The 27,966-nt window shown below is 30.6% G+C and overlaps 1 protein-coding gene across 1 annotated transcript; it reads left to right on the top strand.

Moving 5' to 3' along the window:
- The first annotated feature begins 10,662 nt into the window (after positions 1-10,662).
- On the top strand, positions 10,663-19,066 carry LOC108451811 (pleiotropic drug resistance protein 2-like). The gene is made up of 18 exons (XM_053028218.1): positions 10,663-11,351; positions 11,438-11,558; positions 11,650-11,738; positions 11,820-11,904; positions 12,741-13,031; positions 13,278-13,368; positions 13,750-14,650; positions 14,759-14,919; positions 15,023-15,126; positions 15,219-15,369; positions 15,454-15,707; positions 15,811-16,143; positions 16,254-16,544; positions 16,629-16,712; positions 16,863-16,996; positions 17,077-17,304; positions 17,768-18,194; positions 18,520-19,066. Exons 1-18 carry the CDS (start codon positions 10,897-10,899, stop codon positions 18,787-18,789), a joined length of 4,470 nt encoding a protein of 1,489 aa, XP_052884178.1. The 5' UTR covers positions 10,663-10,896; the 3' UTR covers positions 18,790-19,066.
- Positions 19,067-27,966: the final 8,900 nt, after the last annotated feature.

The raw sequence follows: 27,966 nt of genomic DNA, 5'->3' as shown, positions 1-27,966 counted from the left end.
ATGGCAGTGTTTATATGTAAGATCATGGTTGGACCATGGCATTCTAATGATAAGACCGTAACCGAGTTATGGCACTATGAACATAAGACCATGGCAGGGCCATGGCAATGCATATGTAAGACCATAGTTGGACTATGATACAATAAGAAACGTGTACCAGGGTTTCAATTGTCTTTACAGTATTCATTGGATGGAAACAAATAAGGATCTAAATGTGATGTGTGAAATGGTAAGCAGTTTGTAATAGTATATATGTTAAAAAGATTATGCATTGTGATAGTAAGAAATGCAAATGTTATTGAAATGTGAAAAATTTCTTTGAACTAATGTTGAGCATTATTCACCTGTTGGGAGCTGTGATTGACATGAATTTTGATAATGACCTCATTGACATGAAATTTGTTCATTAATATTTTAGTTGAATTATTATTATGTTGATTCGGTAAGCTTTATCATTCAATCGACGAATTTACTAAGCTTTATGAAAGCTTACTCGTATTATTTGTTTTATTTCTTGTAGATATGTTTTGTGGATCAAGACATCGGATCAGCTTGAAGAATCACACTATCTGAGAATTTTGGTAGACTTAGATTTTTGTTTGGTATTTATGGCATGTAATAGGACTTCTTTTGGATAGGATGTATAAGTACTTAGTTTGTGCAAATTGTACCTTTAACTTGTATTTTTGTGTTTGGATAACCTATGTAGGTATGCATGTTTTACTTAGGTAGAATTTGTTGATCAAGAATGAACTACAATGACACTATGATGACTAATGATATAAAATGATATAGATGTAAGATTTTGATGTGTTAGTTGTGCTTTGTATATGAAAATATAGAAGTGAATTGTAATGAAATATTAAGGTGTCTATGATGACATATTGGTTAGGCTTAGGATTGATTATACTACATGAGTAGATTGTTATTGAATGTGTCAAACGAGCTATTTGATTGTATGTTTGAGTATGTTTAGGTATGTATGTATATGGGAGAAGAAAAGAGCATGTTTGGGTCAATTTTGGATACACATGACCTGGGACACGGGCTGTCACACGATCGTGTATCACACATGGGCAACCTACACGGACGTGTGCCTTGAGCGTGTTTAAGTGCAGTATCCACACGGTCTGAGAAACGACCTACGACACAACCGTGTGAGGATATTTCGATTGTTACACGGGCTAGCACACGGCCTACGACATGACTATGTGGATTCATTTCAAATGATATATGGTCTGGGATACGGTTGGCAACCTGACCATGTCCCTGCACTACACGGCTTGAGTAGTGCCACATGGCCATGTGACCCTTGTTTTGAAAATTTTTTAAATCTTCCCTGATTATTTTGCTTTGTTTTGTTTTGATCTCTAAATGTTTGTAACTTATTTTTAGGGCTTCGAAGGCTCAATTTAAGGCTCGTAAATGTTTCATTTATTTCATGTTGAATCTTGTCTGAATTTATGAAATTATTTTTATGATTGGATGCTAATTGAAATGAAATGTTCCGACTTGTACGGTAACATTCTGTAACCCTCTTCCAATAACGGAACAGGATATGGGTGTTACACAAAGGGTGTCAATTGGATCCCACACTTATTAGAGCTTTAGTGGAAAGATGGAGGCCGAGATATACACATTTAATCTTCCATGCGGTGAGTGTATAATTAGACTAGAGGACATAACTTTAGAACTCAGTTTATTAGTGGATGGGTCAATCGTTATGGGGTCAGTGGTCGTTGGGGATTGGGGTGACATTTGCGAAAAACTACAAGACAAGGTGCCAGACAAGTTTTATGGTAGTCGAATAGAGATGAAATGGTTGGAAGATAATTTCGGTTATCTCCACAACACCTCGAGTGCCCTTCAAAGAGAATAAGAACATTCATCTTGAGGTTAATCGAGGGTGTTCTAATGCTCGATAAATCTCGAACTGTGGTACATTTAAGGTGGCTACTACAACTTGTCGACTTGAAAGAAGCAGATCGACTCAGTTGGGGATCAGCTATGTTGGCCACGTTGTACTGAGAGATGTGCTAGGCAGTGTAGCCGTAAAAAATTAAAATATGTGATTGCATACTCCTTCTGTAGTGATGGCCATGGTACCGGCTAACATTTTTATGTCCTCGAGTCAATGCCCCTTATACTTTCTCACTCGTAACAATGTAAAATTCATTTGATAATATAGTTGCCATAATAATTTTTTTTCATTTTTATATTTTTGAAATAACATATTATTTGAATAGGTGGAACAATAACCTAAGTTATGTGGGACTAACGAACAAGCTCGAAGATATCTGATTACTGTTAGGTCAACAATCGGACGTTGATGTTAGTTTTTGAATTTTTTAAATATATAATATTTATGTAATGATTTGAAATTTAATATTACGTAGAAAATAAAATTTATAATTTTGTACAATAGTTTGCATGGATGCCATACGTTGATCCGAAATATGTAGGATGTGAAGGTGCCATTGATAGTTTAAGTGACGGCAGAGATGCACGAATCCGATCGAGTAATGTGCCAGTTCAGGTTTTGGCAAATTATTCCACCATCACCACAAGACATTGAAGCACTACATAAGGTCAACTTGTGGGGAGAACCGAATAAGATTGACCTAAATTTCACGAGTGATATATCAACATTTAGAAGCACAGGTACGAAATACCAATTCTTGCACTAGAATTGACGACCTCTTCGGACTACAAGCCATGGTTTAGACACCAGTTGGAGGAGGTGAGGAATAGGCAACAACGTAAAAGGAAGCCACGACGACCGCACCAGAATCTTAGGTCGGGAGAATGTGCTGAGACAGGTTCATCATCGGCTCTAGTTTAAGACAGGTTCATCATCGGCTCTAGTCTAACCAAAGGCATCGATGGTTGCACCAACATTCGGTTAGTTTCCTTCATATTATCCTATTCCTTTCACTAACCTCGTTATTTTTATACAAGTACCGCACTATGCACCACCATACCTTGCATAAACACCTTCTGCATGTATGTCTTTTGTACCACCTCTGTCCCAACGCAATATTACATGCCTATTCTGATGGCAACAATAATGTATCCGCAATCATAGGATACTAAAATTACTTGTTATGCCAAAAATAAAATTAGGTGTTAGATCTCATTTAGTATGTTTGCGAAACTTGCTTTTTACATGGGATTCTAAAAGGCGTTGGTTTTTCAATTTCATAGCCAACGTTCAGAGCAACCATCTAGCAAAGTATTCGATGTAGATCAAACACTTGACACCATCTTTCTCCACTATAACGATTTGATCAGATGTGAAGCTGTTCATCTTTCAAAATGTTTTTTTTTTTATAGATTCAATTTCTCAAGAAGAAAAAACTTTGTTTCGCGAAAAATGATGGGTTTTTTTTTTTAAATAAAGAAAGGGTAATTGTTAATAAATAGATAATAGTAAATATTGTAAATGGAACAGAAGAAGAGATATAATGAAAAGGGGGAGGATGTTTGTGGGTTCCAAGTCCATAAACATCAATATCAACAAATCGTCCTATATTTTAATAATTCAATTTTGTTTAGAATAGTTAGGAAAAACGTAGAATTCAATCAACCAGGAAACCCCAACTACTTTCACCACTTAAAAACCAACATTTTATCCCAAAAAGTTGAATTGATATACATATAAACTCATCAAATCATTCATCACGTACAGTGAAAAGAGTGAAAAGATTTCCTATATATATAATATACCTTGAAGAAAAAGAAACTTAAGCTACCATCATTGAGGTCCTTGCCTGCAGAAATGGAATTAATATTGCTTCTTGTGAAGATCATTGTGACAGTGGTGTTGGTTGGAGTTAGTGTGATGTTCCTTCGCCTGTTGGATGCTCTTGTTTTGACTCCCAAAAGGATTCGTTCCCAGCTCCAAATTCAACCCATCACCCAAAGTACTCCGCCCTCTTCCTTGGCCCTAAACAACACCCAATTCAAAGGGAAACAGGTGTGGTTAAGTCACCATCTTTATTCCCGGCCATATTTCGGATTTAGTCTTACGGTTTCGTCTACGTCTGTAATCGCAATAAACACCAGATGATATTATGTATTAATCTGATATCTGGTTCTGTTTTTGAGGATAGGTTCAACGCATATGTTTTCACCGAGGGGAATACGGATTTTGCAGAGGAAGCATCCGGATATGGCCGAAAATGGGTACGTCAGAGAGGTTACGAGGATGATAATGTGGTTTCTTCATGGAGGTATGTCTGTAAATGTGAATATCGGTTTCCCAAGTTGGTCAATTTCAAGAAAGACGACGAGGCTGATATCGTTCTTGCAAGTCTCTTCATTAGGTGGCTCACCTGTCTTTTTAAACCGGTTCCCGTCTAAAACCAAATAGGGAAAATGGCAAGATTTAACCTTCGAAATTGTTTAAACAATACTATTATTAAATTCCAAAATTAAGTTTCTACACAATATTTAGCAGTTTAGCGCAGTTTGGAATTTTAATTTTATTAATATTATTTTTTTTAAAAAGTTCTTCTTGCTACGTAATTTTTCTCAACTAACCTATAGCATATGAAAGTTAAAAAGGTAATCATGTTAGTGTGTTTTTGCTTTAATTACTAAATTACAAAATTCCTCAATTTCATTATTAATAATTTTAGATCAGTTTTGTGTTTTTTTATTTTAGTTACTAAACTATAAAAAAATTAATTTTATTACTAACGAGTTTAAATTAGGGTTAATACTACGTGATTTTTTCTAATTGGTATTATAATATCTCTAACTCTTAATATTTACACATTATATCATTTTGATTCTGATTCTATATAATTCAATAAAATTATCTCTTTATATTTATAAATTTTATTAATTTGATCCTTAAATGCATATAATTAAATAATTATTATATATTATAAAAAGTATAAAATATAATATTATTTTTGTATATTTTGAAGAAATATTATATTATTTATATCTAGTTTAACGAAAGACAATGAGATAAAAGTGTATACAGTTGTCATGGCATCAACAAGAATTTAAGATAAAAGCTTGAAATTCAAATTATTTTTATTTTAATATTAAAATCAATGGCTTTTATGAGTAAAAATCATAGGATAGGGGCTTATTTAACTACAAAAATGATTCAAGGATTTATTTTAACAAAGTATAGTAATTTAAGGGTTTTTAGTATATTAACCGAACTTAAAACCCATATTTTCATATTGATCAAGTCTGAACTTAATTGGCACTGTGGATTTAAGTGTATATTTTCCTCCAACTTAAACCTAAAAATTAGTTAATTGTTATATTATTTTTACTTAAGAATAATGATAAAATAAAATTATAAATTATTTGAAAAAAATGAAATTTCAATATCGTGTATCGTTAATGTTGTATATAGGGCAACTCTCTCCTCTTGTCGATAAACTTTTTTATATTTTAGTGGTATCAAAAGATGAAGCTTGATTGTTGTGAGGGATAATGGTTTCTTGCAGCTCATTTTATTCTAGGAGAGATAATTAATAAAATATAGATTTTTTTAAAAAAGTAATCTTATAAACAAAAGGATATTTCATGGTTTGGATCACCCATTTGGTGGGGAATAGGATCCCATTTGGGTTGGGTTAATGGAATTAATTTAAGATTTCCAAGTTTCCATGAAATTGTAGTCACAATTAAGGTTCGGTTTTAGTATTTTTCAATTCCATATTTGAAATCTTTTATCACTATTTGTTATATTTCAGTTATCCATATTTAAAATGTTACATTTTAATCATTAAGTCATTACTTACCGTTAACAATATAACAAGAAATTGATATGGTATATTAAATCATAATTTTAAACAAAAAAATTTAGGTTAAATTCTACCATTGATCCTTATATTTTAAGGCATTTAATTTTTCTTTTATATTTTTTAACTTTTCTTGTTTTTTTTTTGTTTTCTTCTTCTTCTCTCTCTTTTCCTTCCTTCTTCATTTCTTTTAATGTAGTTTTTCTATATTTTCATTTGTTAAAACTAGTCTACAAGCTCGTCTCACTCGAAAAAATTAAATTTTTCAAATAAATAATAGTATAGAGACTAGTTTTAACAAATGAAAAATATAGAAAAACCATGTTAAAAGAAATGGAAAATAGAGGAAAACAGAGCGAGATTCAGAAGAGAATGAAAAAAAAAAAGAAAAAATCAAAGTTAAAAGACATAAAATAAAAAAATTTAAATTGTTCAAAACGAAAAAATATGGGGATCGATTGTATAATTTGTTTGAAATGGTGACTTAACGTACCACATCAGCTTACTATTATACCATTAACGATAATTAACGGCTCAGTGACTCAAATGCTACAACACGATAATATAAGTGACTAAAACGTAATATTTCAAAAAAAAAAAAAACTAAAATGTAATAGATGGAGGGTGAGAAGGAGAATGAATTTAGTGATGGAGGGTGGGAATCTTAACGGAACAAAGTATGTGGAAGACTGGTGATCCAACTACTGGATAAGAAAATAGGATTTAATGCTTATGGAGGAAACCATCACAACTGTACCAATTAATTGACCTAGAGAATGATTATTCGAAAGTTTTATATGAAGGAATTTGGATAGTCTATGGTTAATATCTAATCATCCTACCATGGACATGTAGCTTCGCCATTTGATAAGTCTACTCTACCCCTAACCTATATGAGTTTACTTTTTAAAAATTTATGTTAGTTATTTTTAAAATTCTTTTACTTTTATTTTCGCTTAACCTATAAATTAGTATTTAAATTTTTTTTCTATTTTAGTATCTAAACTATTTTTTCTCTCAAGTTGGTACATCTATTAGTTAAACAGTTAGTTAAACTATTAAGTCTATTTTAAAAAAATTTAACCTACAAATTGACACTTAAATTATTTTTTTCTTATTTTGGCATTTAAACCTTTTTCTCAACTTATTCATCTGTTAGTTTAATTATTAGTTAAACCCTTAAATATATTCTAAAAAATATAACCAATTAAAATTGACATGTGCCAAAAAGATAAAAAGTATTATGTTATCTTTTATATATATATATATATATATATATATATATATATATATATTCTTTTCTTTTTCTTTCTTCGAAATTAGACTGATGGTTGAATCAGTCAGGCCACCAGTTCCTAATTTGATTAGTTCATTTGGTTCGATCAAATAATTTATTAAATAAAATTAATAAAATAAAAAATATTAAAAAATAGAAAAATTTAGTTCAATTGGTTTTTTTAGCTTGATTCAATCGGTCTGTATTGGTTCATGAGTCTATCGGTTCAACCCCTATATTGGGACCAATACCTTGATCAGTTGAGTTCAAAAACATTGGTTTTTAATATATGAAATAACTTTTTTAATCTCATCAAGTAGAGAAAGCGAGTTATGAAGTTAAAAAACAAAATAAATTGTTAGCGTCTTAACCTTTAGTGGGAAAATTTCAAGCATTACAGGTATTGCTAGAATTATAAAGGAAGAAGAAAGAAAGAAAAAATTGCATAATAATAAATTTACTCCTCAACGTCTACATTTTTTAAATCAATTTGACCCTTATTCTTTTTTTAGCTATATTTGACCCTTAACCTTTAAAAAAGAGACAAATCACTTTTTTTAACCGAAATGATGACTAAAACATTAATTTTTAACGTTGTTCGTGTGGCAACTCGCATGACAGTCCATGTGTACGTCATGCTAAAATAACATCAATTGTCTTATATGTTACGTCAATAAGTAATTCAAAAATTATAAAAATTAAAAATTAAAATTAAAAATATAAAAAATTCATAAAAATTATAAAAAAAAAGCATGGATATATGGATTGTTATGCAGCTATCGTGCTTAAAAATTTAACATTTTAGTTAGTTTTCTCATTAAAAAAATCAGCTAGACTCTTTTTTAAAAGGTTGAGGACTAAATTTAGCTAAAAAAATACAGGTCAAATTGAGAGAAGATGTAAACATTAATGGCTAAATTTGACATTATGTCAAAAATAAAATAAAAGAAAGAAATAATGTAAAAAAAAAAGAAAATAAAAGAATTTTAAAAAAATTTTTGTTCATATGATATGACAATTTATTATTGGCTGTAATTTTTAATGAATATAGTATTTTGGTGTAAAATGGGTGGCATGAGAATAGTTTAAATATCACAGTGATAAAAAAAAGTTTAAATACCAGTTTGGGAAAATGAGAATAGTGCAGTTATTAATTTATGAGTTAAGCCCTTTCTAAAATAGATTTAACGGCTTGTCTAATTGTTTAACTAGTGGAGATACTAACTTAAAGGGAAAAAAAATGTAGTTCAAGTATCACTTATGGCTAAGAAAAAGTTTAAATACCAATATAGAAAAATGGTACAATTTAAGTATTAATTTCACCTTTTTTTTAATTTAGTACGTTTTTTCTATTTATACCGTCTCTATGAAATATAAACCCACTTAATAAATTACGCAATTAACCAAAGAAATATTTATAGAATGTAGCCCCATGTTGACTTGGTTGCCAAAATATGGAATGTTTTAGCTTTCTTTTGAATCTAAAAAATAAAAAAATTCAAAACTAGATATTGTATTTTTGAAAGATAAAATTAGAGATTAAACGGAAAGTATCATAGAAGTTTCTGCATTGAGAGTTATATTGCATTTTATTTTTCTACTAAAAATTAAAAATTTAGTCCCTATCTATTAGATCAAAAAGTAAATTAATATTTTTTGTTAAAAAGTCATCCTTTTGTACTATTAAAGTTAGTATGGTGACAATGTAACCTAATAATAATACATAGCGTGTCATGTATACCTTATATTAATATATATGGATTAGTTTTTAATAATAAAAATTGATTAAATTTTTAACAAAATAACTAATTTATCTTTTAATCTAATATAAAAGAACTAATTTACTTAATTTTAAATAAAAAATAAAATTTAATCTAATTTTAATACAAAACCTTTATAATATTTTTACCAAACTAGAGTCTCCACTAGTAGACAAGAATGAGAATGATATTTCTGTAATGTGCCGTATGAGGTTCCATGATAGGAACAATCTTGTGTATACATACACATCTGGAGACGTTCATTGTAGTTTTATTTTAGTTTTATATATTTTACGGTTAATATTTTAATAATTTTTACACAACTATTATAAATGAATATTTAACTAATATACTGCAATTTGGACTCATATTTTAATAATTTAACTATTTAATTTATCAACATTTTATTTTGATATATGGATAATGAAAGTGTAACAAATTTATATAAATGATTAATATTAAATGTAGTATTAATTGAAATGGTAAAAATATTAATATTTTAGGTTTAAATTTTATAATTCTTACAATGTATATATATATATATATATTTTTTTTTAATTTATCAAATTATAAGACATAAATATCCTCCAAATAATATTTGTTATAAAAGAATGAGTTTTGATACTTTTACAATTAAATTGGGACTTGGTCGATAGATAATACCAACTCAATCAAATTCTTAATATATAGTATAGATAATTATATTTGTCATGTATGCTAATTTTAAATCATTCTATAAGCAAATCATATTAAGCAAGAATAAATTTTTTATCAATATATATTTAAAAAGTTGAAAGTCTTTTATAGTAAAGGAGTACTTAAAATTAACAAATATCGGATACAAGTGATAACATATATTATACTTTTAAAGAGAGAACTCTAATACAAATTATGAAGACGACAATATTGAGAGAGATAACTATAAACATCGAAAGAATCATTCCATTTAAATATACTAGTTTGCTATCCTTGTTTCACTTCAATCAAATAATAATTTATACCAATTAAATTAAAAACAGTCTATTTAAAAATATATATAAACCTTTTGTTAAATCAAATAACAATGAAAGTGTCGGTGTAGATTGTTTTAAGTGAAATTATAGTTATGGTTCATATATTATGTTTAAATTTAGAATTTAGTATCTATTATTTAATCTAACATAATTTGCTGTCCTTACATAATATTCTCGTTAGTCAAAATAGTTGACATCCGTAATTATTTCGATTGACATAGTGAGGTTGATTTTTTTCTTAAAAATATTCGTTCCTACTTATCATGTCGGAACAAGTTTTTTCATGTATTAGAAAGGTGTTTTTAAAAGAAATTGACATCATCATTTCAACCGCAATGATTAAAGATGCTAACTATTTGGACTAACCAATATCATTTTAAAAGTAAATGATAAAATTATGTTAAATTAAAATATTTCAAATTTGAGCATAGTAGAGGGAATGAAACAACAAATTTATCATTATCTTATAATAACTTTAAAAGGAGAAGAAGGATATGTGCCGTTAGTTAATCCAAATAATTAGCACCCTTATGACTTTGGTAGTTGGCGTGAATATTTTAAAGCATAAATTTTATCTCATCATGTCAAAATATTCCTTGTTAAAATTGTATTTATTTTAAAAATTAGTGTAAAAATTTTAATCAAAATAATTAAAAATATTAACTAAAATTATATTAAAATTAAAGTATTTAAATTTAAATATAATAAAAAGACTATAATTAAAATTTAACCAAAGTAGTACATAAAAAACACAAACACAAAGTGATGAAGACGTGAACAAAAGTTGCCCTTTTCAACCTTCTTTTTAAATAGAGATATAATATAGATATAAACATGACAAAAATCAGAATAAATTGATGAAAATCTTTCATCTTTCTTCAAAACTCTGGAATACCCATTTCTGTCAGTACAACAATCTTCATCTACATAAACCATGCATTGGATTTGGACCCCCTCACAATCCACCATCCTTTCATATATGTCCTTTTGATGTTTGAGTCGTCAAACGTGCGTTTTTGTTCCTAATATTAATCGTAATTCTATATAGCTCCAAGAAAGCAAGGCACCTTTCCATCATGGCATTGGCATTGACCGGAGACGACCTCGTCCGGTCGATGAGCCGGAGAATGAGTAGTACAGGATTGGGAAGCAGAAGAGGCTTGGCTTCGGCTAGTATACGTGAGGCGATGAACCATCGGTCGATGAGCACGGGATTGGGAAGCAGAAGAGGCTGGGCTTCAACTAGTATCCGAGAGGCATGGAATAATCAAACCGATGTCTTCCAGCGAAGTGGGAGGGAAGAAGATGAAGAGGAACTGAAATGGGCTGCCATCGAAAGGCTTCCAACATACGATCGTATTCGAAAAGCAATGCTGAAACAGGTTTTGGAGGAAGGAAAAGTGGGATACGAACAAGTTGACATCGCCAACCTCGACATGCACGACAAGAAGAACCTCATGGAAAGCATACTAAGCGTCGTGGAACAAGATAATGAGAGGTTTCTTCTTAGACTTCGAGAGAGAACCGATAGGTAAATATCCAAAATAGTAATAAAATATTTGTCACCCTTTAATATCACATTGACTTCAAATTAATCCAAATTGCATGACCAAATAGGGTGGGAATTGATGTTCCAAAGATTGAAGTTCGATTTGAGCATTTATCCATAGAAGGAGATGCGTATCTTGGAACCAGGGCTCTTCCAACATTGCTGAACTCAACCTTGAACACACTTGAGGTGATTAAGATTCTCTTTACTCGGATAAATTTTTTTCTTTTATGAAGAAATTACATAAGTGTTTAACGTTGGTAGTTTTTGAACAAAATAGGGGGCTCTTGAATTAATGAAGCTTTTCCCTTCAAAGAAAAGAGTGGTCAATATACTTGGTGATGTGAGTGGAATAGTGAAACCATCAAGGTATTGTTTTCATTCTTCTGGAAAATAATAGACCTCTGCTTGGCAATTTAACTTATATTTTCTGTCTTTTGTATTACGTAGAATGACATTGCTTTTAGGACCTCCAGGGTCTGGAAAAACTACACTGTTGCAGGCACTCGCTGGGAAAACCGACACTAATTTAAGGGTATATTATCAAATTCTCTAGGCTTTTATAGCATAATCTCCATTGTTATAAAACTCTTGAGTCAAACACTAAATACTCCTTTTCTCTTCTCTTTTTTTTTTTTATAAAAAGGCAAAAACTATTTTTATATTTTTAAAGTTTTTCATTATATATTATATAATATCCTTGACTAGAAACTATTTTTCCTTAAAATAAAAAATATTTTAAAAATAATTTTTCTTTTCAAGTTTTTATATAATATATTTAAATAAAATCACTTAAATAACCTTTTAAAGAAACCACCTCTAAAAATAATCTCACTTAGAAATATTAAATAAAAATAACTTCTCAAAAGTTGAGAAATAAAAATAAAAATCTATTATTTATTTAAATTTTATGATTTAAATTAATTTAAAATGTTTGATTGAATTGATTTTAAGAGTCAATTGTATACGAACCCAATTGAAAAATAATTAAAACTGAAAATAAATAGATAAGTAATAAGCCTTCAACTTAGGACATTATGATCTTTAAAGTCTCAATTATATCAAATTAATCAAAGTTTTTTTTACATAAAATTTTTAAAAATATATTTTTATATAAAATTTTCGGGTTGAATATCTCATATTATATTTTTATATTAAAACAACTTAAAAGTACTAAATACCATGTTACCAAAAAAAAAAACAAACAAACAAACCAACATTTTAAAAAAATTCCAGAAGAACCAAATTGATTCCTACGGGAAGAATTCATTTTAAATCAACCAGTTGAGTTTGATTCTTGAAAAAAGAAAAATAACCGGGATAAGGTTTTTGGTTTTGTTTACTGATGAACAATGTTCAATCTTTGAACAGGTATCAGGAAAAATAACGTATTGTGGCCATGAATTTCAAGAATTTATTCCTCAAAGGACAAGTGCTTATATAAGTCAACATGATCTTCACCATGGTGAGATGACCGTAAGGGAAACACTAGATTTCTCAGGGCGGTGCTTGGGAGTTGGGACCCGATATGAACTCTTGGCTGAGTTATCAAGGCGAGAAAAACAGGCTGGGATTAAACCAGACCCTGAGATTGATGCTTTCATGAAAGCTACTGCAATGGCTGGCCAAAACACTAGTCTCGTTACTGATTATGTGCTCAAGGTTTGTCCATTTTTTCATTCGTTTCTAGTCTTTTATTTTTCATTGCCTATTGTTACTCAGATTCAGGTGCAAGTATGTATTCGACATGATGTATGTGGATGATCTTTGAATTCATATCCTTGTATCCATGTGTCGGGCATGAGTCTTGAACACCAATTCTTCAAGAAAAAAATGAAGAATCCAAGCAACATGGTACATTGCAACAAAGTTGTAAAGATTAACCTTTTAACTATGATGTGATGACAGATTCTTGGACTGGATATCTGTTCTGATATTATGGTGGGTGATGACATGAGAAGGGGCATATCTGGTGGACAAAAGAAGCGTGTCACTACAGGTAAACTAATTCTAGACTGAATAATGTGAAGGATTTGAATAGTTTTTGTCCTCAAGTATTGTTTAGGATCATTTTTGGTACAATGGAGACTGTAGCTTAGGAATTGGAAAGGGATATTGCAGATGCTTAGTTTTGAACCCACTTTGAGCATGAATCAGTTAGGCTAATCCCTAAGTTCGTATTATTTGAGATATCGATAAGTTCTTTTATAGACTAAACTTTTAAGGTGATAAACCATTTTTAAGGACATAATGACATCTACCATATATTTGATATAATGTCCTTAATATTTGAAGCATTTTAAAACCATTTTTAAAACTCCTTGTTTCCATTTCGCTTTGTAAGAAAATCCTAAAAGGAGCTAGTTACACAAAAATGCAGGGGAGATGTTGGTTGGACCTGCAAAAGCTCTTTTCATGGATGAGATTTCAACTGGTTTGGATAGTTCTACAACTTTTCAGATTGTAAGGTTTATGAAACAAATGGTTCATATCATGGATGTAACCATGGTCATCTCTCTTTTGCAACCTGCACCAGAAACCTATGACCTTTTTGATGACATTATCTTGCTTTCTGAGGGTAAGATAGTCTATCAAGGACCACGAGAACATGTTCTCGAGTTCTTTGAAAGTTTGGGATTCAAATGTCCTGAAAGGAAAGGAATAGCGGATTTCCTACAAGAAGTGACTTCAAAGAAAGACCAGCAGCAGTATTGGTGTAGAGAAAATGAACCTTATCATTACGTATCGGTATCAAAGTTCGTGGAGCATTTCAACTATTTCCATGTTGGTCAAAAACTTGATGATGAACTCAGGATTCCTTATGATAAATCAAGAATTCATCCAGCTGCATTGGTGAAAGAAAAGTATGGAATCTCAAACTGGGAACTTTTCAAGGCTTGTTTTGCAAGAGAATGGCTACTGATGAAGCGCAACTCTTTCGTATATATATTCAAGACAACCCAGATAACCATTATGTCTGTCATTGCTTTCACTGTGTTTTTTAGGACCAAAATGAAAGCTGGTCATATATCAAATGGAACAAAATTTTATGGTGCACTGTTCTTTAGTCTCATTAATGTCATGTTTAATGGGATGGCAGAGCTTGCACTCACCATATTTAGGCTTCCAGTTTTCTTCAAACAAAGGGATTTCTTATTCTATCCAGCATGGGCCTTTGCTTTGCCGATTTGGGTCCTTAGGATTCCCCTCTCTTTGCTTGAGTCAGGGATATGGATCCTGCTCACATATTACACCATTGGTTTTGCCCCATCTGCTAGCAGGTATGGAAATGCACTATATTCAGTTACATAGAACTGTAGTTACCATTTTCCCACCTATGAGCTATGTTAATCTATAATTCTATTCATTGGCACATCAACAACTTTCAGATTTTTTCGACAATTCTTGGCATTCTTTGGCATTCACCAGATGGCCCTTTCTCTCTTTCGATTCATTGCTGCGGTTGGAAGAACACAGGTTGTGGCAAACACACTTGGTACCTTTACCTTGCTGGTGGTTTTTGTACTCGGCGGATTTGTTGTTGCCAAAGGTTAGCACTTTCTATCTTTAAATTGGCTATGCTTTTTAGGGTTTCCTTTATGATTATTGATATTATTGATCTCATAGCAACTTTCAATAATCTGTTCTGGCAGATGACATCAAGTCATGGATGATATGGGGATACTACATCTCTCCAATGTCGTATGGACAAAATGCTATTGTCATTACTGAATTTCTTGACAAAAGATGGAGTACTGTAAGATCTCCTATGAACATGCTTAAAGAAAGGTCTATATTGTATAAATGTTACTAGTTAATCTTGATATTTCCTTTACATTACCATTGCAGCCATTTAACTCCACCACAGTAGGGAAAGTTCTTCTCAAATCCAGAGGCATGTATACAGAAGAGTTTTGGTATTGGATTTGTGTTGCAGCACTCCTCGGATTTTCTCTGCTTTTTAATCTCTGTTTTATTGCAGCATTGACCTATTTGAATCGTAAGCAACTGAAAACTCATACTGATAGTATCCCTTAGCAAAGTATGGTTTCAGTTTTAAAATTAATTTCAAAAACAAATGCAGCTCTGGGAGATTCCAAAGCTGTTATTCTGGAAGAAGACGATGAGAGCAAGAAGCAATCATTTTCCAATGGACAGCCTAACTTAAAATCCATAGAAATGAGTTCACCGTCAACTGATATGGCAATGAAGAATAATCTTGACAACTCAGTTCCTAGTGGTGCAAACCAAGGACCTTCAAATGGGGGAATGGTGTTACCTTTCCAACCCTTGTCACTTGCATTTGACCACGTGAATTACTTCGTTGACATGCCTGCTGTGAGTCCCTTCTCCATATTTTTACACGCATCAAGCAATTTCTTTTACCAAAAAACAAAGAATATGAATAGGAATAGATGGTAAAATTTGGTATCCTATTCAGGAAATGAAGAGCCAAGGAATCGAAGAGACTCGTCTTCAATTACTACGAGATGTAAGTGGAGCTTTTAGGCCTGGCGTGCTAACAGCATTAGTTGGGGTTAGTGGAGCAGGAAAGACCACCTTGATGGATGTTCTAGCTGGTAGAAAAACCGGTGGCTATATTGAAGGAAGTATTAGCATTTCTGGTTACCCAAAGAACCAACAAACTTTTGCTCGGGTTACTGGTTACTGTGAACAAAACGATATCCATTCTCCTCATGTTACCGTCTACGAATCTCTTGTCTACTCAGCCTGGCTTCGTCTTGCAAAGGATGTTGATGCAGAAACACGAAAGGCATGTTCTTTTTTTAGCCCAGGTCTTTATTATTGTATGTTATATCTATATCTAACTGCACCTTATAGCTTAAGAAATTTAATTAACTGTTTTATTCTATTGTGCAACAGATGTTTGTTGAAGAAGTAATGGAGTTGGTTGAGCTAAATCCTCTCAAGAATTCGCTTGTCGGCCTGCCTGGAGTCGATGGCCTGTCAACGGAACAAAGGAAAAGGCTCACAATAGCTGTAGAATTGGTTGCTAATCCATCAATCATCTTCATGGATGAACCAACATCGGGACTTGATGCTAGAGCAGCTGCTATTGTCATGCGTACCGTGAGAAATACAGTGGATACTGGAAGAACTGTGGTCTGCACAATTCACCAACCAAGCATAGACATTTTTGAAGCCTTTGATGAGGTATATTCTTAAAATTTCAGCGTTGGAAACCTTTACTTCCACTTTATCTTCCATTTGCTTAACCCATTTCCTTTTTCAATGCAGCTCTTTCTGATGAAGAGAGGTGGACAAGTCATTTATGCTGGACCTCTTGGCCGCCAGTCCCACAAACTTGTAGAGTACTTTGAAGTAAGAACCAACTTTCTCACACTGCATACCATGGTTTAATATTACAGTCATGGATGTGTTTTCGGTCAGATCGCATTGCATACGTGTTAACAATAGTATTAGAACTCTTCGAGGCTTTGATCGCAACTTATGTCTATAAACTTTCTGCAGGCAATCCCAGGGGTTCCCAAGATCAAAGAAGGGTACAACCCTGCAACTTGGATGCTGGAAATTAGTTCCACTGCTGTCGAGGCTCAACTTGACGTTGATTTTAGTGAAATTTATGCCAAATCTGAACTTTATAGGTAACTAAAACTGAAACTACTATTTGTTTCCCTCCATTTTTATCTCTACTGAATCTCAAATGTTGTTGTAATTTTACCAGGAAGAATGAGGAACTTATCAAAGATCTAAGCACCCCAGTCCCTGGGATTAAGGACCTTCACTTCCCTACTACATACTCTCAAGGCTTCTTTACTCAATGCAAAGCCTGCTTCTGGAAGCAACACAACTCATATTGGAGGAACCCACAATACAATGCCATTCGATTTTTCATGACATTTTTCGTTGGTATCATATTCGGAATGATTTTCTGGGGCAAGGGAGATAAGATGTAAGTTCAACAATTCTTATTTAGTTATCACTTTGGTAGTGAAAACAAAACTACAGTTCAACATTAAAAAATGCTATGGCTACTAAGGTCCTCTCTCCTTACTAGGTCGTCTCTTAGAGATGTTGGATGGACGAATTGATTTAAGCCCGAAGGTCACCTTGACCGAACTTCGGCACCAACAATTCCAACATTAAATGTGCAATATTTTCCAAAGAAATTCGCACTTTTATTTCTTTGTTAAGTTAAAGCTCCATCAACTTATAGATGAAAGTTTGGAAATCATTAGAAACTCTTATAACAAAGTTCCCAATTTGGTATCAGCAGGTCATTTTATATAACTCTACATGGTCGTCATATATCAATGGGAACAGAAATATAAACGGCATCCCTTATCTGGAAGATATATCTATGTCTAGCCTTTTTGGATTTCATTTGTGATAATTTGTAAACATTCTTTGAACAGACACAAGCAACAAGATCTAATGAATCTCTTGGGAGCTATGTACTCAGCTGTCCTTTTCCTAGGAGCCACCAACACTTCAGCGGTACAATCCGTTGTGGCAATCGAAAGAACTGTCTTCTATCGTGAAAGAGCAGCAGGAATGTATTCACCATTGCCTTATGCATTTGCTCAGGTAGCAATAGAGGCAATATATGTTTCAATCCAGACATTGGTGTATAGCATATTGCTTTACTCAATGATTGGATTCCACATGGATGTTGGGAAGTTCTTCTTGTTCTACTACTTCATATTGATGTGCTTCATGTACTTCACACTCTATGGGATGATGCTTGTAGCTCTTACACCTAACCATCAATTTGCTGCCATTGTCATGTCCTTCTTTCTAAGCTTTTGGAACCTCTTTTCTGGTTTCCTCATCCCTAGGACGGTACGTATTAAAAGCCTAAAGCATTAATTCAATGCTCTATTAATCTGAACTCAGGATTCAATATTCATGCAATCATTATTAAGAAGTAGCATTCAGTTAATCTGAAATCTGCAAATCCTATACCATATTTCTCATACTGTGTCCTCCGTACAATATTTACCGGGATCCATTAGAAATAAAAGAAAAGGGTCGCAATACTAAATCTGCTGAATGCCACTTCTTAAGAGTGACTGCATAAACCAACTAAGTTAAACTTTGGGTTCTTTCTTTATCTTAAATTACAAGAAAGAAATGAAAATGAAGTCTATGGTTTGAATATATGCAGGAAATACCAATTTGGTGGAGATGGTACTATTGGGCATCTCCAGTGGCATGGACAATCAATGGACTTGTGACATCCCAAGTGGGTGACAAAGATGATCCTGTTGTGATACCAGGAGAGTTGCCAATGACAGTGAAAGCTTACCTTGAGACACACTTAGGGTTTAGGTATGATTTCCTTCCGGTTGTTGTTGCTGCCCATATTGGTTGGGTCCTTCTCTTCTTATTTGTCTTTGCATATGGAATCAAGTTCCTCAACTTCCAAAGGAGATGAGGAAAATGCTCCTTACATTCCCTTTTTGGTGCATGAATAATTGTCTCAAAAGAAGGGATTTAAAACATTCTCCTCTGTGGTTCTATAAAAATGTTGGGGCACATGTGTATATAGATACACACATTGTAATTTGTTGTTCTTTTATTTATATTACAATTTGTAATATGTTCTTTGATTTTCATTTCAAATAATAATGTTGTATTATTGCTTACCTGTGTCCTTTGTGTTTGCTTCCTTCATTTCTTAGGAGGAAAATAAAGGAAGAAAAATCAATCTTTCTACCCTTGTAGCCTTTTATGATTTGAAGGTTGGGCCTTTTTTATTTAACAGTGAACTTCCCTTTCCACCAAACCACAACATCTTCTTTTAAGGAGAATTTTTTAAGAAAATCTTGTCTCCAACGCTACACTAAATATCCTTCCATTTTAAATCAGCAAAAGATTTCTACCTACCCCATACTGCTTTAAGCCTATCTCCAATAAAACAAATTTTCTCTTTAGTTTCTTGAATCAAATCCAGACCAACCAATTTCTTTTCGCTATGTTTAGTCCAACACAACAAAATATGACACTTCCATACAAAACCTCATACTTAACCTAAAAACTATTATTATATTTGATTGAATTTTTTTTGCGAGAATGTTCTTGTGCAACATTTCTATTTGTTTATGATATTCAAACTTAACACACATCATGAAATAGTCACATTTTTATAGTTCAATCTTTTATATCTTGAATTTCGAAGAGATTAAGATATGCAAATGAGTTCAATATCTCATATCGACTAATTTGAACATAGTAATGCATTTCTAGTCTCACTCGATCAAAGGACCTTAGATATTATTCCTATTATTTAGGAGAGACAAATCATGTCTTGATCACTCATATCTCATTACATAATTTGTGATATACCCAACAATAGTATTCATAGTAAACAATTATGAAAGATATTTAATTGTGCTAAAGCACACGGCCCATGATATTGGAAACTATAGTGATTTCAAGTCTAAAGATCACACACACGTCATTATCACAATGAGAATTGTTGTGATTATTATATAATAATCTAAAAAGCATTCTCATGGTGGGTTAGTCCAATACACTATTCTTCTAATGAGTACTCATGTGTGGACTCAATATATCATATTCATGACAACAGCTCATTTTCAATCAACCGTTCATTAATCTCAATGCATTATTGTTATCTCGGCTTACAATAATACTCACTAATGACAGTTTGAGAATAATTATATTTTTGTAGGGTCTTTATTATTAACCAATTTATTTAATACACAAAACAAAGACGAAATATAATAATAGGAATGTCTTTTTTTTTTTGAGTAAAATATCAAGACTTCTTATTATAATATTAAAACAAAATAAAATACCCACCCACAACTGGCATTCTCACAACCACATGTGGAGATCCAGTTATAAACAATAAAATTAACACATGAAAAGTATAACTCTTAAGGACAAGAAAAATAAATGAAGAGTCTCGATCAAAATGGAAAGTCAATTCAAAACACAATAAGGAAAACTTATCCATTTTATAATCATATTATAAACATAACAAGGAATGTTTTTGTTAATAAAACAAATTAAATTAATATGTTATTATAATCATCCTATGATTGGTTTGTGGGCATACTTCAATGGTGATTCCGTTATTGAGAGTGAAACTATATTATGCTTAAGCCAAGTATTCAATATATAAAACTTTGGTTCATTAATTTGAGAGCACAAGTAAATAAATATATAAATGAATTTAGGATTAATTTATCTTGGATCTTATTTAATATATTTTCATTTCAGATAATCATATATATGTCTCTAATTTAGGAATCAATTTAGCTTCAATAACTAAAACAAATTATTTTCCCAATTAAACTTATAAACAATATGATAATCCTAACATGAATCATTTGCTCAATGAAATCACTGCACTATAAACACATCCTAACACAAATCTCCTTTTAAATATATTTTGATTAAGAATATTAGTAAAACTTGTTATTTAACAATTTAACAATCTTTGTAGGAAAATCTTTTTGAATGGCATTGGATCCAAAAACAGAGATCAGCAAACTTGGGTATGATCTTATCCGAGTTGTGTTTAATATGTGTCATAAATGCACATGAAGTGATTGTATAAATTCCTCCTATTGGTTTGTTGAGATTCCAGCATTTCCTCACTAGTAATTCTTTCCCCTCTTGTTCTACATTAATTCTAAATCTTTTAAATTTTTTTTAATACCATATGCTTTACTTTATTACCACCTTTTTCTTAGTCAAAAAGCCTGTTTTATTCATACCAAGCTCAAAAGTCAACTAGAACTCCAACACTTGAAAGAAACCCCAAAGGCAAGCGTATAAGAGAGCAGCCAAGAGCTCATCCAACCATACTTCCAGCAAAAAGAACATAATCAGATAAAAATAATTAACTAAGCTATTTAAGATTTACAATATTGAGAATATTCCATTAGTTGGTTTTGAAAAAAATATGTTATTAAAATGCATTGTGGATTTTGAATTATTAATTAAAAACTGCAATACTCCATTGATTGCACCAACCCCAAATATGAGGAGCAATGGTTGAATGGACCTATATTTCCTCTCCTTAAAAATATAGAAATTATTAATGGTAAATATAGGTGATTGTTAGCTTTAAAATAGTTAATTAATTTGATTTTCACGATTATATATACACTAGAGATGTCAACAAAAAAACTAATTGCTAGCCTCACTCATTTCATAATACTGAAATACTATTGAAGCTCCCCCGCTGTGCGGTATTCTTATCCAATTTAAGGCATAAGACGTATTTAATTTTGTTTTCTTAAATAAAATTTGAAAGCGAAATTAGGGTTTAGTTTTGTAATTTTTGGTATATATACATATATATATATATATACTTTTACAGGGTTGTGATCTTGGGTATTTTTGAAGATCAATGTTTACTTTTTGCCCTTATAGTATGCATTTTACTTGTGGTGGGTGCTGCAATTTGCGCATCTTTGTTGGCAGGTTACTAAAAAAGATGAGAGGTTTATTTTTTATTTTTAATTTCTTAGGGTTTATTGTTGAAAACAAAAAAGTTTGAATTTTTTGTTGTAGAAATCTCATGTTGGATGTGAATTAGTGAGAGACAAACAACAAAGATGAAAATTAATTACTTAGATGCAACTTTGAATCATGACATTCAATATTTTGACACTGAAGTTAAAATGTGTTGTTTTGGCTATCAACATTGATGTTGTTATGGTCAAAGATGCTAATAGTGAGAAGGTATTCATAAAGTTTTGATCTTTTTGGTCTTAATGAGGTCAAATTGAACTCTATTTTGTTTTTTGTTTTTTTTTAGTTAGGCAATTTCATTCATTACATGGCAATATTTTTGTCTGGTTTTGTGGTGGGTTTCTCAGCAATATGAGCTTTGGTCACACTTGTTGTGGTTCCTCTCATTTCCATAATTGGAGCAATACATACCATAACATTAATTAAACTCTCTTAAAAAATCCTATAAGCTTTAACACAAGGAGGCTTTTCTTAAAAGAAAAAACAACCCAATTTAATTAATTAATTAAGAAAGTGGTCAAGTGAAAAACTATATACGAAAATGACTTGAAATTCATAGTGTTCATTAATGTTGTCTGACACACCAATAGCACCCCCCACTGATGAGTCAATGATCGGCTTTTAAAAAAAAATTTGGGTGCCACTACTGTGTTAACTGACACCCGTATGTATTTTTCACCCGTGAAAAATACGGGTATTCACAATGGAGAAAAAAAAAATTTCAATCGGTGTCTACTAGTCGATCAAGTGGCATCGGGAAATTTTCAAAAAAATAAATTTGAGTATCGTCAATATGTCAAGAGGCACCTGTTAAATATTTTTAAAATATTTTTTAGGTGCTGCCATCGTGTCAGGGTGATATTTAAAAAAAAAAACATTGTAGAAAGGGCAGTTTGAAGCTTTGGTCATTGTTTTAAAAGATTTGGAACCAACTACTGGGAAATTTGAACCATAGAAATCAATGAGAAGGAAGAAATCTCTTTTTTTGTTGTTGAAATCGACATGAAAGGCTGTCATAAACAACAACATCAGTGGCTATTGAATACAACAATTAGGGTTTTCAATTGAGCGGAAGAAAGGAAAGAAAAAAAAACACAAAAAAAAGAACAATGTAAAAAGAAGAAAGAAATAAATAAAAGAATAATAAAAAAGAAATATAAGTGAATTTAAAAGTTTTAATGGGTGCCGCCTGACATAGCGGTAGAACCTTTTTTTTTTGACAATTTCTCAGCACTGTATGACGAACTGGTGGCACCTTTTTTTTCATGATATTATGAAAATACATACTGGAGCCATATGATATAGTGGCGGCATCCAAAAATTATTTTTTTTAAAAAGCCAATCATTGGCTCATCATTGGGGAGTAGTGTCAATGGTGTGTCAGGCGACATCGACAAACACTATGGACTTTAAATTATTTTCGTATATACTTTTTTACTTGGATCATTTTCATAATTAATTAATTAAATTGAGTTATTTAAAAAAAATCCCTCACAAGTAGGAAACTTTGTAGAACATGTAAAATGAATTTTTTTTTTCATTTGTTTCAAAATCTAAATATTTCGCTAAATGTGAGTTAAATTGCAGACAATGGTTCAAATCCGATTTGTTTTGGCTTTTTTCAATGAATCAAAAGCATTACAAGCCCACTCATCAGCATTGAAAGTAGCACAAAAGATTGGTTGTTTCGACTAGGGTTTGTTGGGGACAGGAAATAAAGTGAAAACAAAGAAGAAGAAAAGAAAAGAGAGGAAAAATAAATAAAAAATAAAAAATTTTAAAATAGTAATAAAAAAGAAAATAAATTTATTAAACATGTGGTACACTTAACATGTCATATCAGATGTCGTTACTTAAGTAACGACTGTACAAGCCCAATTTAGCCTTACCTAACCCACCAAAATTAAACCCAAAACCCAATAACCTAAACCCTAACCCACCAAAATTAAACCCAAAACCCAATTATATCAGCCCAATTAATTAACCCTAGCCCAAACCAACAAAAAACAACAAAATCAAAAAATTAACCCTAGCCCCCCTAACATTCGGCGCCGAACCATCTGCCTTTGCCAAAGTCGGCCAACTACTCCACCGCCCATGTCAGCACTGCCCATCCCTTTGCAAGGATCAAAAAAGAGAGAAAAGACAGCATAGAAAATCATGTAAATAGGCTTTAAAAAGCCAAGCCAATGTCAATCTTTTTTTCGGAACTTTTGATAAGAAAAAAAACATTCGATTCTAAAAGCAAAAAACAGAATAGCAATTCCAGTGATACCAAAGCACAAGTATAATACCAAATCAGAAGACCAAAGATACCAAAATCGAAAAGAAAAAACCTAAGGTGATTTTGTTTTATTATTATTATTATTATTTTATTATTATTTTTTTTCGAATCTACTGATTTGTATATATATATACATTATAAATATATAAAAGAAATAATAATAAAAAAATTTACCTTTTGAGCGGTAATGACGCCACGACGGGTGGTGTCAAGTGTGGCCCTCCCGGCCGTGGTCCTGGTTTCCCGAGAGAAAGGAGAATTCTCCTCTTTTTTTTTTGAAACAACATGAAATAAGCTGATTAAAAAAAATTATGGGCTTTATAGGCTGACCGAAACGGCTGCATTTTAGGGTACCCTCCCCAGATGCAAAACGACGTCGTTTTGGGGAGGGAACCCGTGACCCGCCCCGCCTGGGAAGAGATCCGCGTGTTTTTTTAGCAGAAGGGCTATTTACGCATTCAGCCGTTCCGCTTTTTCATGTATCTACAATCAAGTTATTTTTACTTTTAATTCGGCCCTGGAATTTGTCCTGCTTTTCAATTTGGTCCTTGGCCACGCGCTGCATTTTAGGATGGGGGAATATTGCATTTTCAGTACTTCTAGGTTGCGCGCATGTTGCAATTTGATCGTTTTCTTTTTATTTCTTTGAAATTCGCCCCAAACTTCGTTTGTGTTTCGATTTTCGTCCCTCTTTTACTCTTTCTCATTATTTTATTTTAATTTTAATATTATTCATACTATTATATTTTATTACTGTTATTATTTTTATGTTTTTTTATCTATTAGCATTTCATTATTATTATTTTTACTTAATACCTATATATATATATATATATATTATATAGTATTATTAATAGTTTTGATATTATTGTTTTTGTTAATATATTCTTATGTCATATATACATCCTTTTAATAAATATATATTATACTCCATATTATGCACATGTATATTAATATTATATCATGTATATCATTTTTAATATTATTTTTAACTATATTATGTATGTATTGTTAATATCATATTATTTATATATTTTATTATATTATGTATATATTTTAATAATTATATTATGTATGCATTGTTAATATCATATTATTTATATACTTTATTATATTATTTATATATTTTTAATAATTATATTATGTAAGTATTTTAACACTATATCACATACATACTTTTAATATCATTATTATGTATATATTTTTAATATATATATATGTATATTTATGTAGTATTATTAATGGTTGTTTTACTATTATTATTATTCCTAATATATATATATATTGTGTATACGCTTTTAAATACTATATTATATATACATATTTTAATACCATATTATGTACATACTATTATTATATCTATTTTTACCTCTATTAGATTTATTATTAATATTAGTATATATTTTGTTATACGTGTATATATATACTTTTATAAATATAATATTATTTTTATATATCGTTATATTTATTATCATATCTACTATTTTCACTATTGTCACTTATCATTTTATTTTAATATTATTATGTGTTATTTGGTGTTCATACATCTTTTTATTGTTATTATTTATTATTTATTAATATTAGTATATGTTTTATTATGTATGTATTTTTAACTCTATTTCATGTATATACTTTTAATATTACTGTGTATTTATTTTAATATATATGTACATATTTATGTAGTAGTATTAATATATATTTCTTTTATGTTATTAATATTTTTATTATTAATATTTCTAATATATATTGTATATGTTCATTTTACATATATAATGTATGTATATATTTAGTATTATTATGTATACACTTTTCGCTCCTATTATTACGTATATGTATACACTTTTCGTTCCTATTATTACGTATATACTTTAATATATATATAGCACTATTAGTATTTTTAATATTATGTTTACGTCACTTCACTTATTATTATCGTATGTTTGTATATATGTTCGTCTCTATTTCGTGTTTAATGTTTAATATCGCATATATTGTCATTATTTTAATATTATTGTTATATTTATTATTTGCTTCGATGTATTTCTAACTCTTTTATTTTTTGTTTCCTGCCCATTTTATATTATTTTGCTATTCACTATTTTAAAGATTTTTATTCATGTTTTTCACTAATTTCAATAAATAAGGAAATAAACCGATTTAACATTAAGTCATCGATTTCATCGCTATGTTGGGTGAAATTCGTCGGCTCGCGTTAAAAATGGGACATCCTTCTAAAAAATCGAAAACTAAAAATTCTCCTTTTTCAATCGGATCACGATTAAATGTCAAATTGAATTCGTATTTTTGAAAATCAAGACAACACCTGTTTAATAAAGATACCAATTTTGGGCGTCGCGAGGGTGCTAATACCTTCCTCGCATGTAACCGACTCCCTAACCCAACTGTACTTTGGTTTTTGACGTAGACCTAAACTCGGCATTCTTTTTGTTTAAAAAATAAATTTTCTTTTAAAAAAGAGATTTATTAGGTGTCCGATCACACCTATGAAAAAGGATCGGTGGCGACTCATTTTTTAATAAAATCAAAAGTCGGTTTTCAAATTTCCAATAAATCGCCTCAATCAGCGATCGAAAGCAAAAATTTTTACGTCGCTACAATGACAGTAAATGATGGAGTGACAGCTTTGTAATAATGCGATAACATTACAGACATCTTTCTAAGTTTTAAAAGTTTAGTGGCAAAATCTTGAACCATTGAGTCCTATACTTTTTTTTTATTTGAAAATCTTGGTACCTTCATTTACAATTTTGTAAAAATTAAGTCCATATTCTTTACATAAACAATTACTAAAAAATGTTTTAAAAGTTATTTTTTGTATTTTCAATAAAAATCGTGAAAATTTAAAAACCTTTTAAAATTAAAAAATAATGTAAATTAATTTAAAATATAAAAATTCAAAAAAGTGTTATTTACTTAAATTTGTTCATGGATTAACCAAGTAGAGTCGTGACCCAAGTTCAAAAAATTCTAACCTAAGCCTATTTTTAGCCCGAATTGAAACATAAAATACATTGTCCAAGCCCAATCAAAGTTGGGTTGGACCTAATGGACTGTTTAATCCATAAACAAGTCTACTAATTTACTCTATAAATGGTAATGTCTCTTCAAACTTTGAACTATTTGTTCAGTCCGTATTAAATTAAATTTACATAAATTTATTATTATTATTATATTAAATTAATTATATATCAAAACTACTTTTATGTAAATTTAGTTATAAAATATACAAAATATTAGTATACAATATTTTTTAAATAATGATACAAACTCTTAATTTGTCCTATTTGGGTCAAGTTTGAACAAGATTTTTATGTCTCGACCTAGCAACCAATTCAATTTAAATAATAAAATATTTTTAAAATTTAATTGAATTATAATATATGATATTGATATAAAATATATTTTAATATTTTATTACTTTTTGAACAAATGAGAAATATATAACATTTTATTATTCAATTTAAATAATATTAACTTTTCCATTAAAATTGAAAATGTCAAAGGTAAAATATTATTTTACGTCAATAGTTACAGTTTTATTTTTATTTTTTGTCAATTCGGTTTTTCCTTTAAAAGCACATAAAATTGAAAAATTAAAATTATTACAAAATAAAAATTAAAATGATGGAAAAACTCTTTAAAATAAAAATTTTAAAAATATAACTAATTTTAAAATATAAGCAAAATTCCAAAGTTCAATGCTATATAAATTGAACTGGTTTGATCAATTAGGCTAGGAGCTAGTTGGGGCATTACTCTAGTGATAGGTACAAAATTAATTGACTTGTAAATCGG

The sequence above is a fragment of the Gossypium arboreum genome, chromosome 5 (genome assembly GCF_025698485.1).
Source record: "Gossypium arboreum isolate Shixiya-1 chromosome 5, ASM2569848v2, whole genome shotgun sequence".
In the NCBI taxonomy this organism is placed as follows: Eukaryota; Viridiplantae; Streptophyta; class Magnoliopsida; order Malvales; family Malvaceae; genus Gossypium; species Gossypium arboreum.
The sequence above is the reverse complement of the archived record's forward strand: the minus strand, read 5'-3'. Positions and strand labels throughout refer to the sequence as shown.

Excerpts from the sequence above, each read along its gene's own strand:
- LOC108451811 (XM_053028218.1), top strand. The coding sequence starts at position 10,897 with ATGGCATTGGCATTGACCGGAGACGACCTCGTCCGGTCGATGAGCCGG. Across the intron at positions 15,708-15,810 it reads ACTTCGTTGACATGCCTGCT|GAAATGAAGAGCCAAGGAAT; the intron begins GTGAGTCCCTTC and ends TATCCTATTCAG. Across the intron at positions 16,545-16,628 it reads TTTTTGAAGCCTTTGATGAG|CTCTTTCTGATGAAGAGAGG; the intron begins GTATATTCTTAA and ends TTTTCAATGCAG.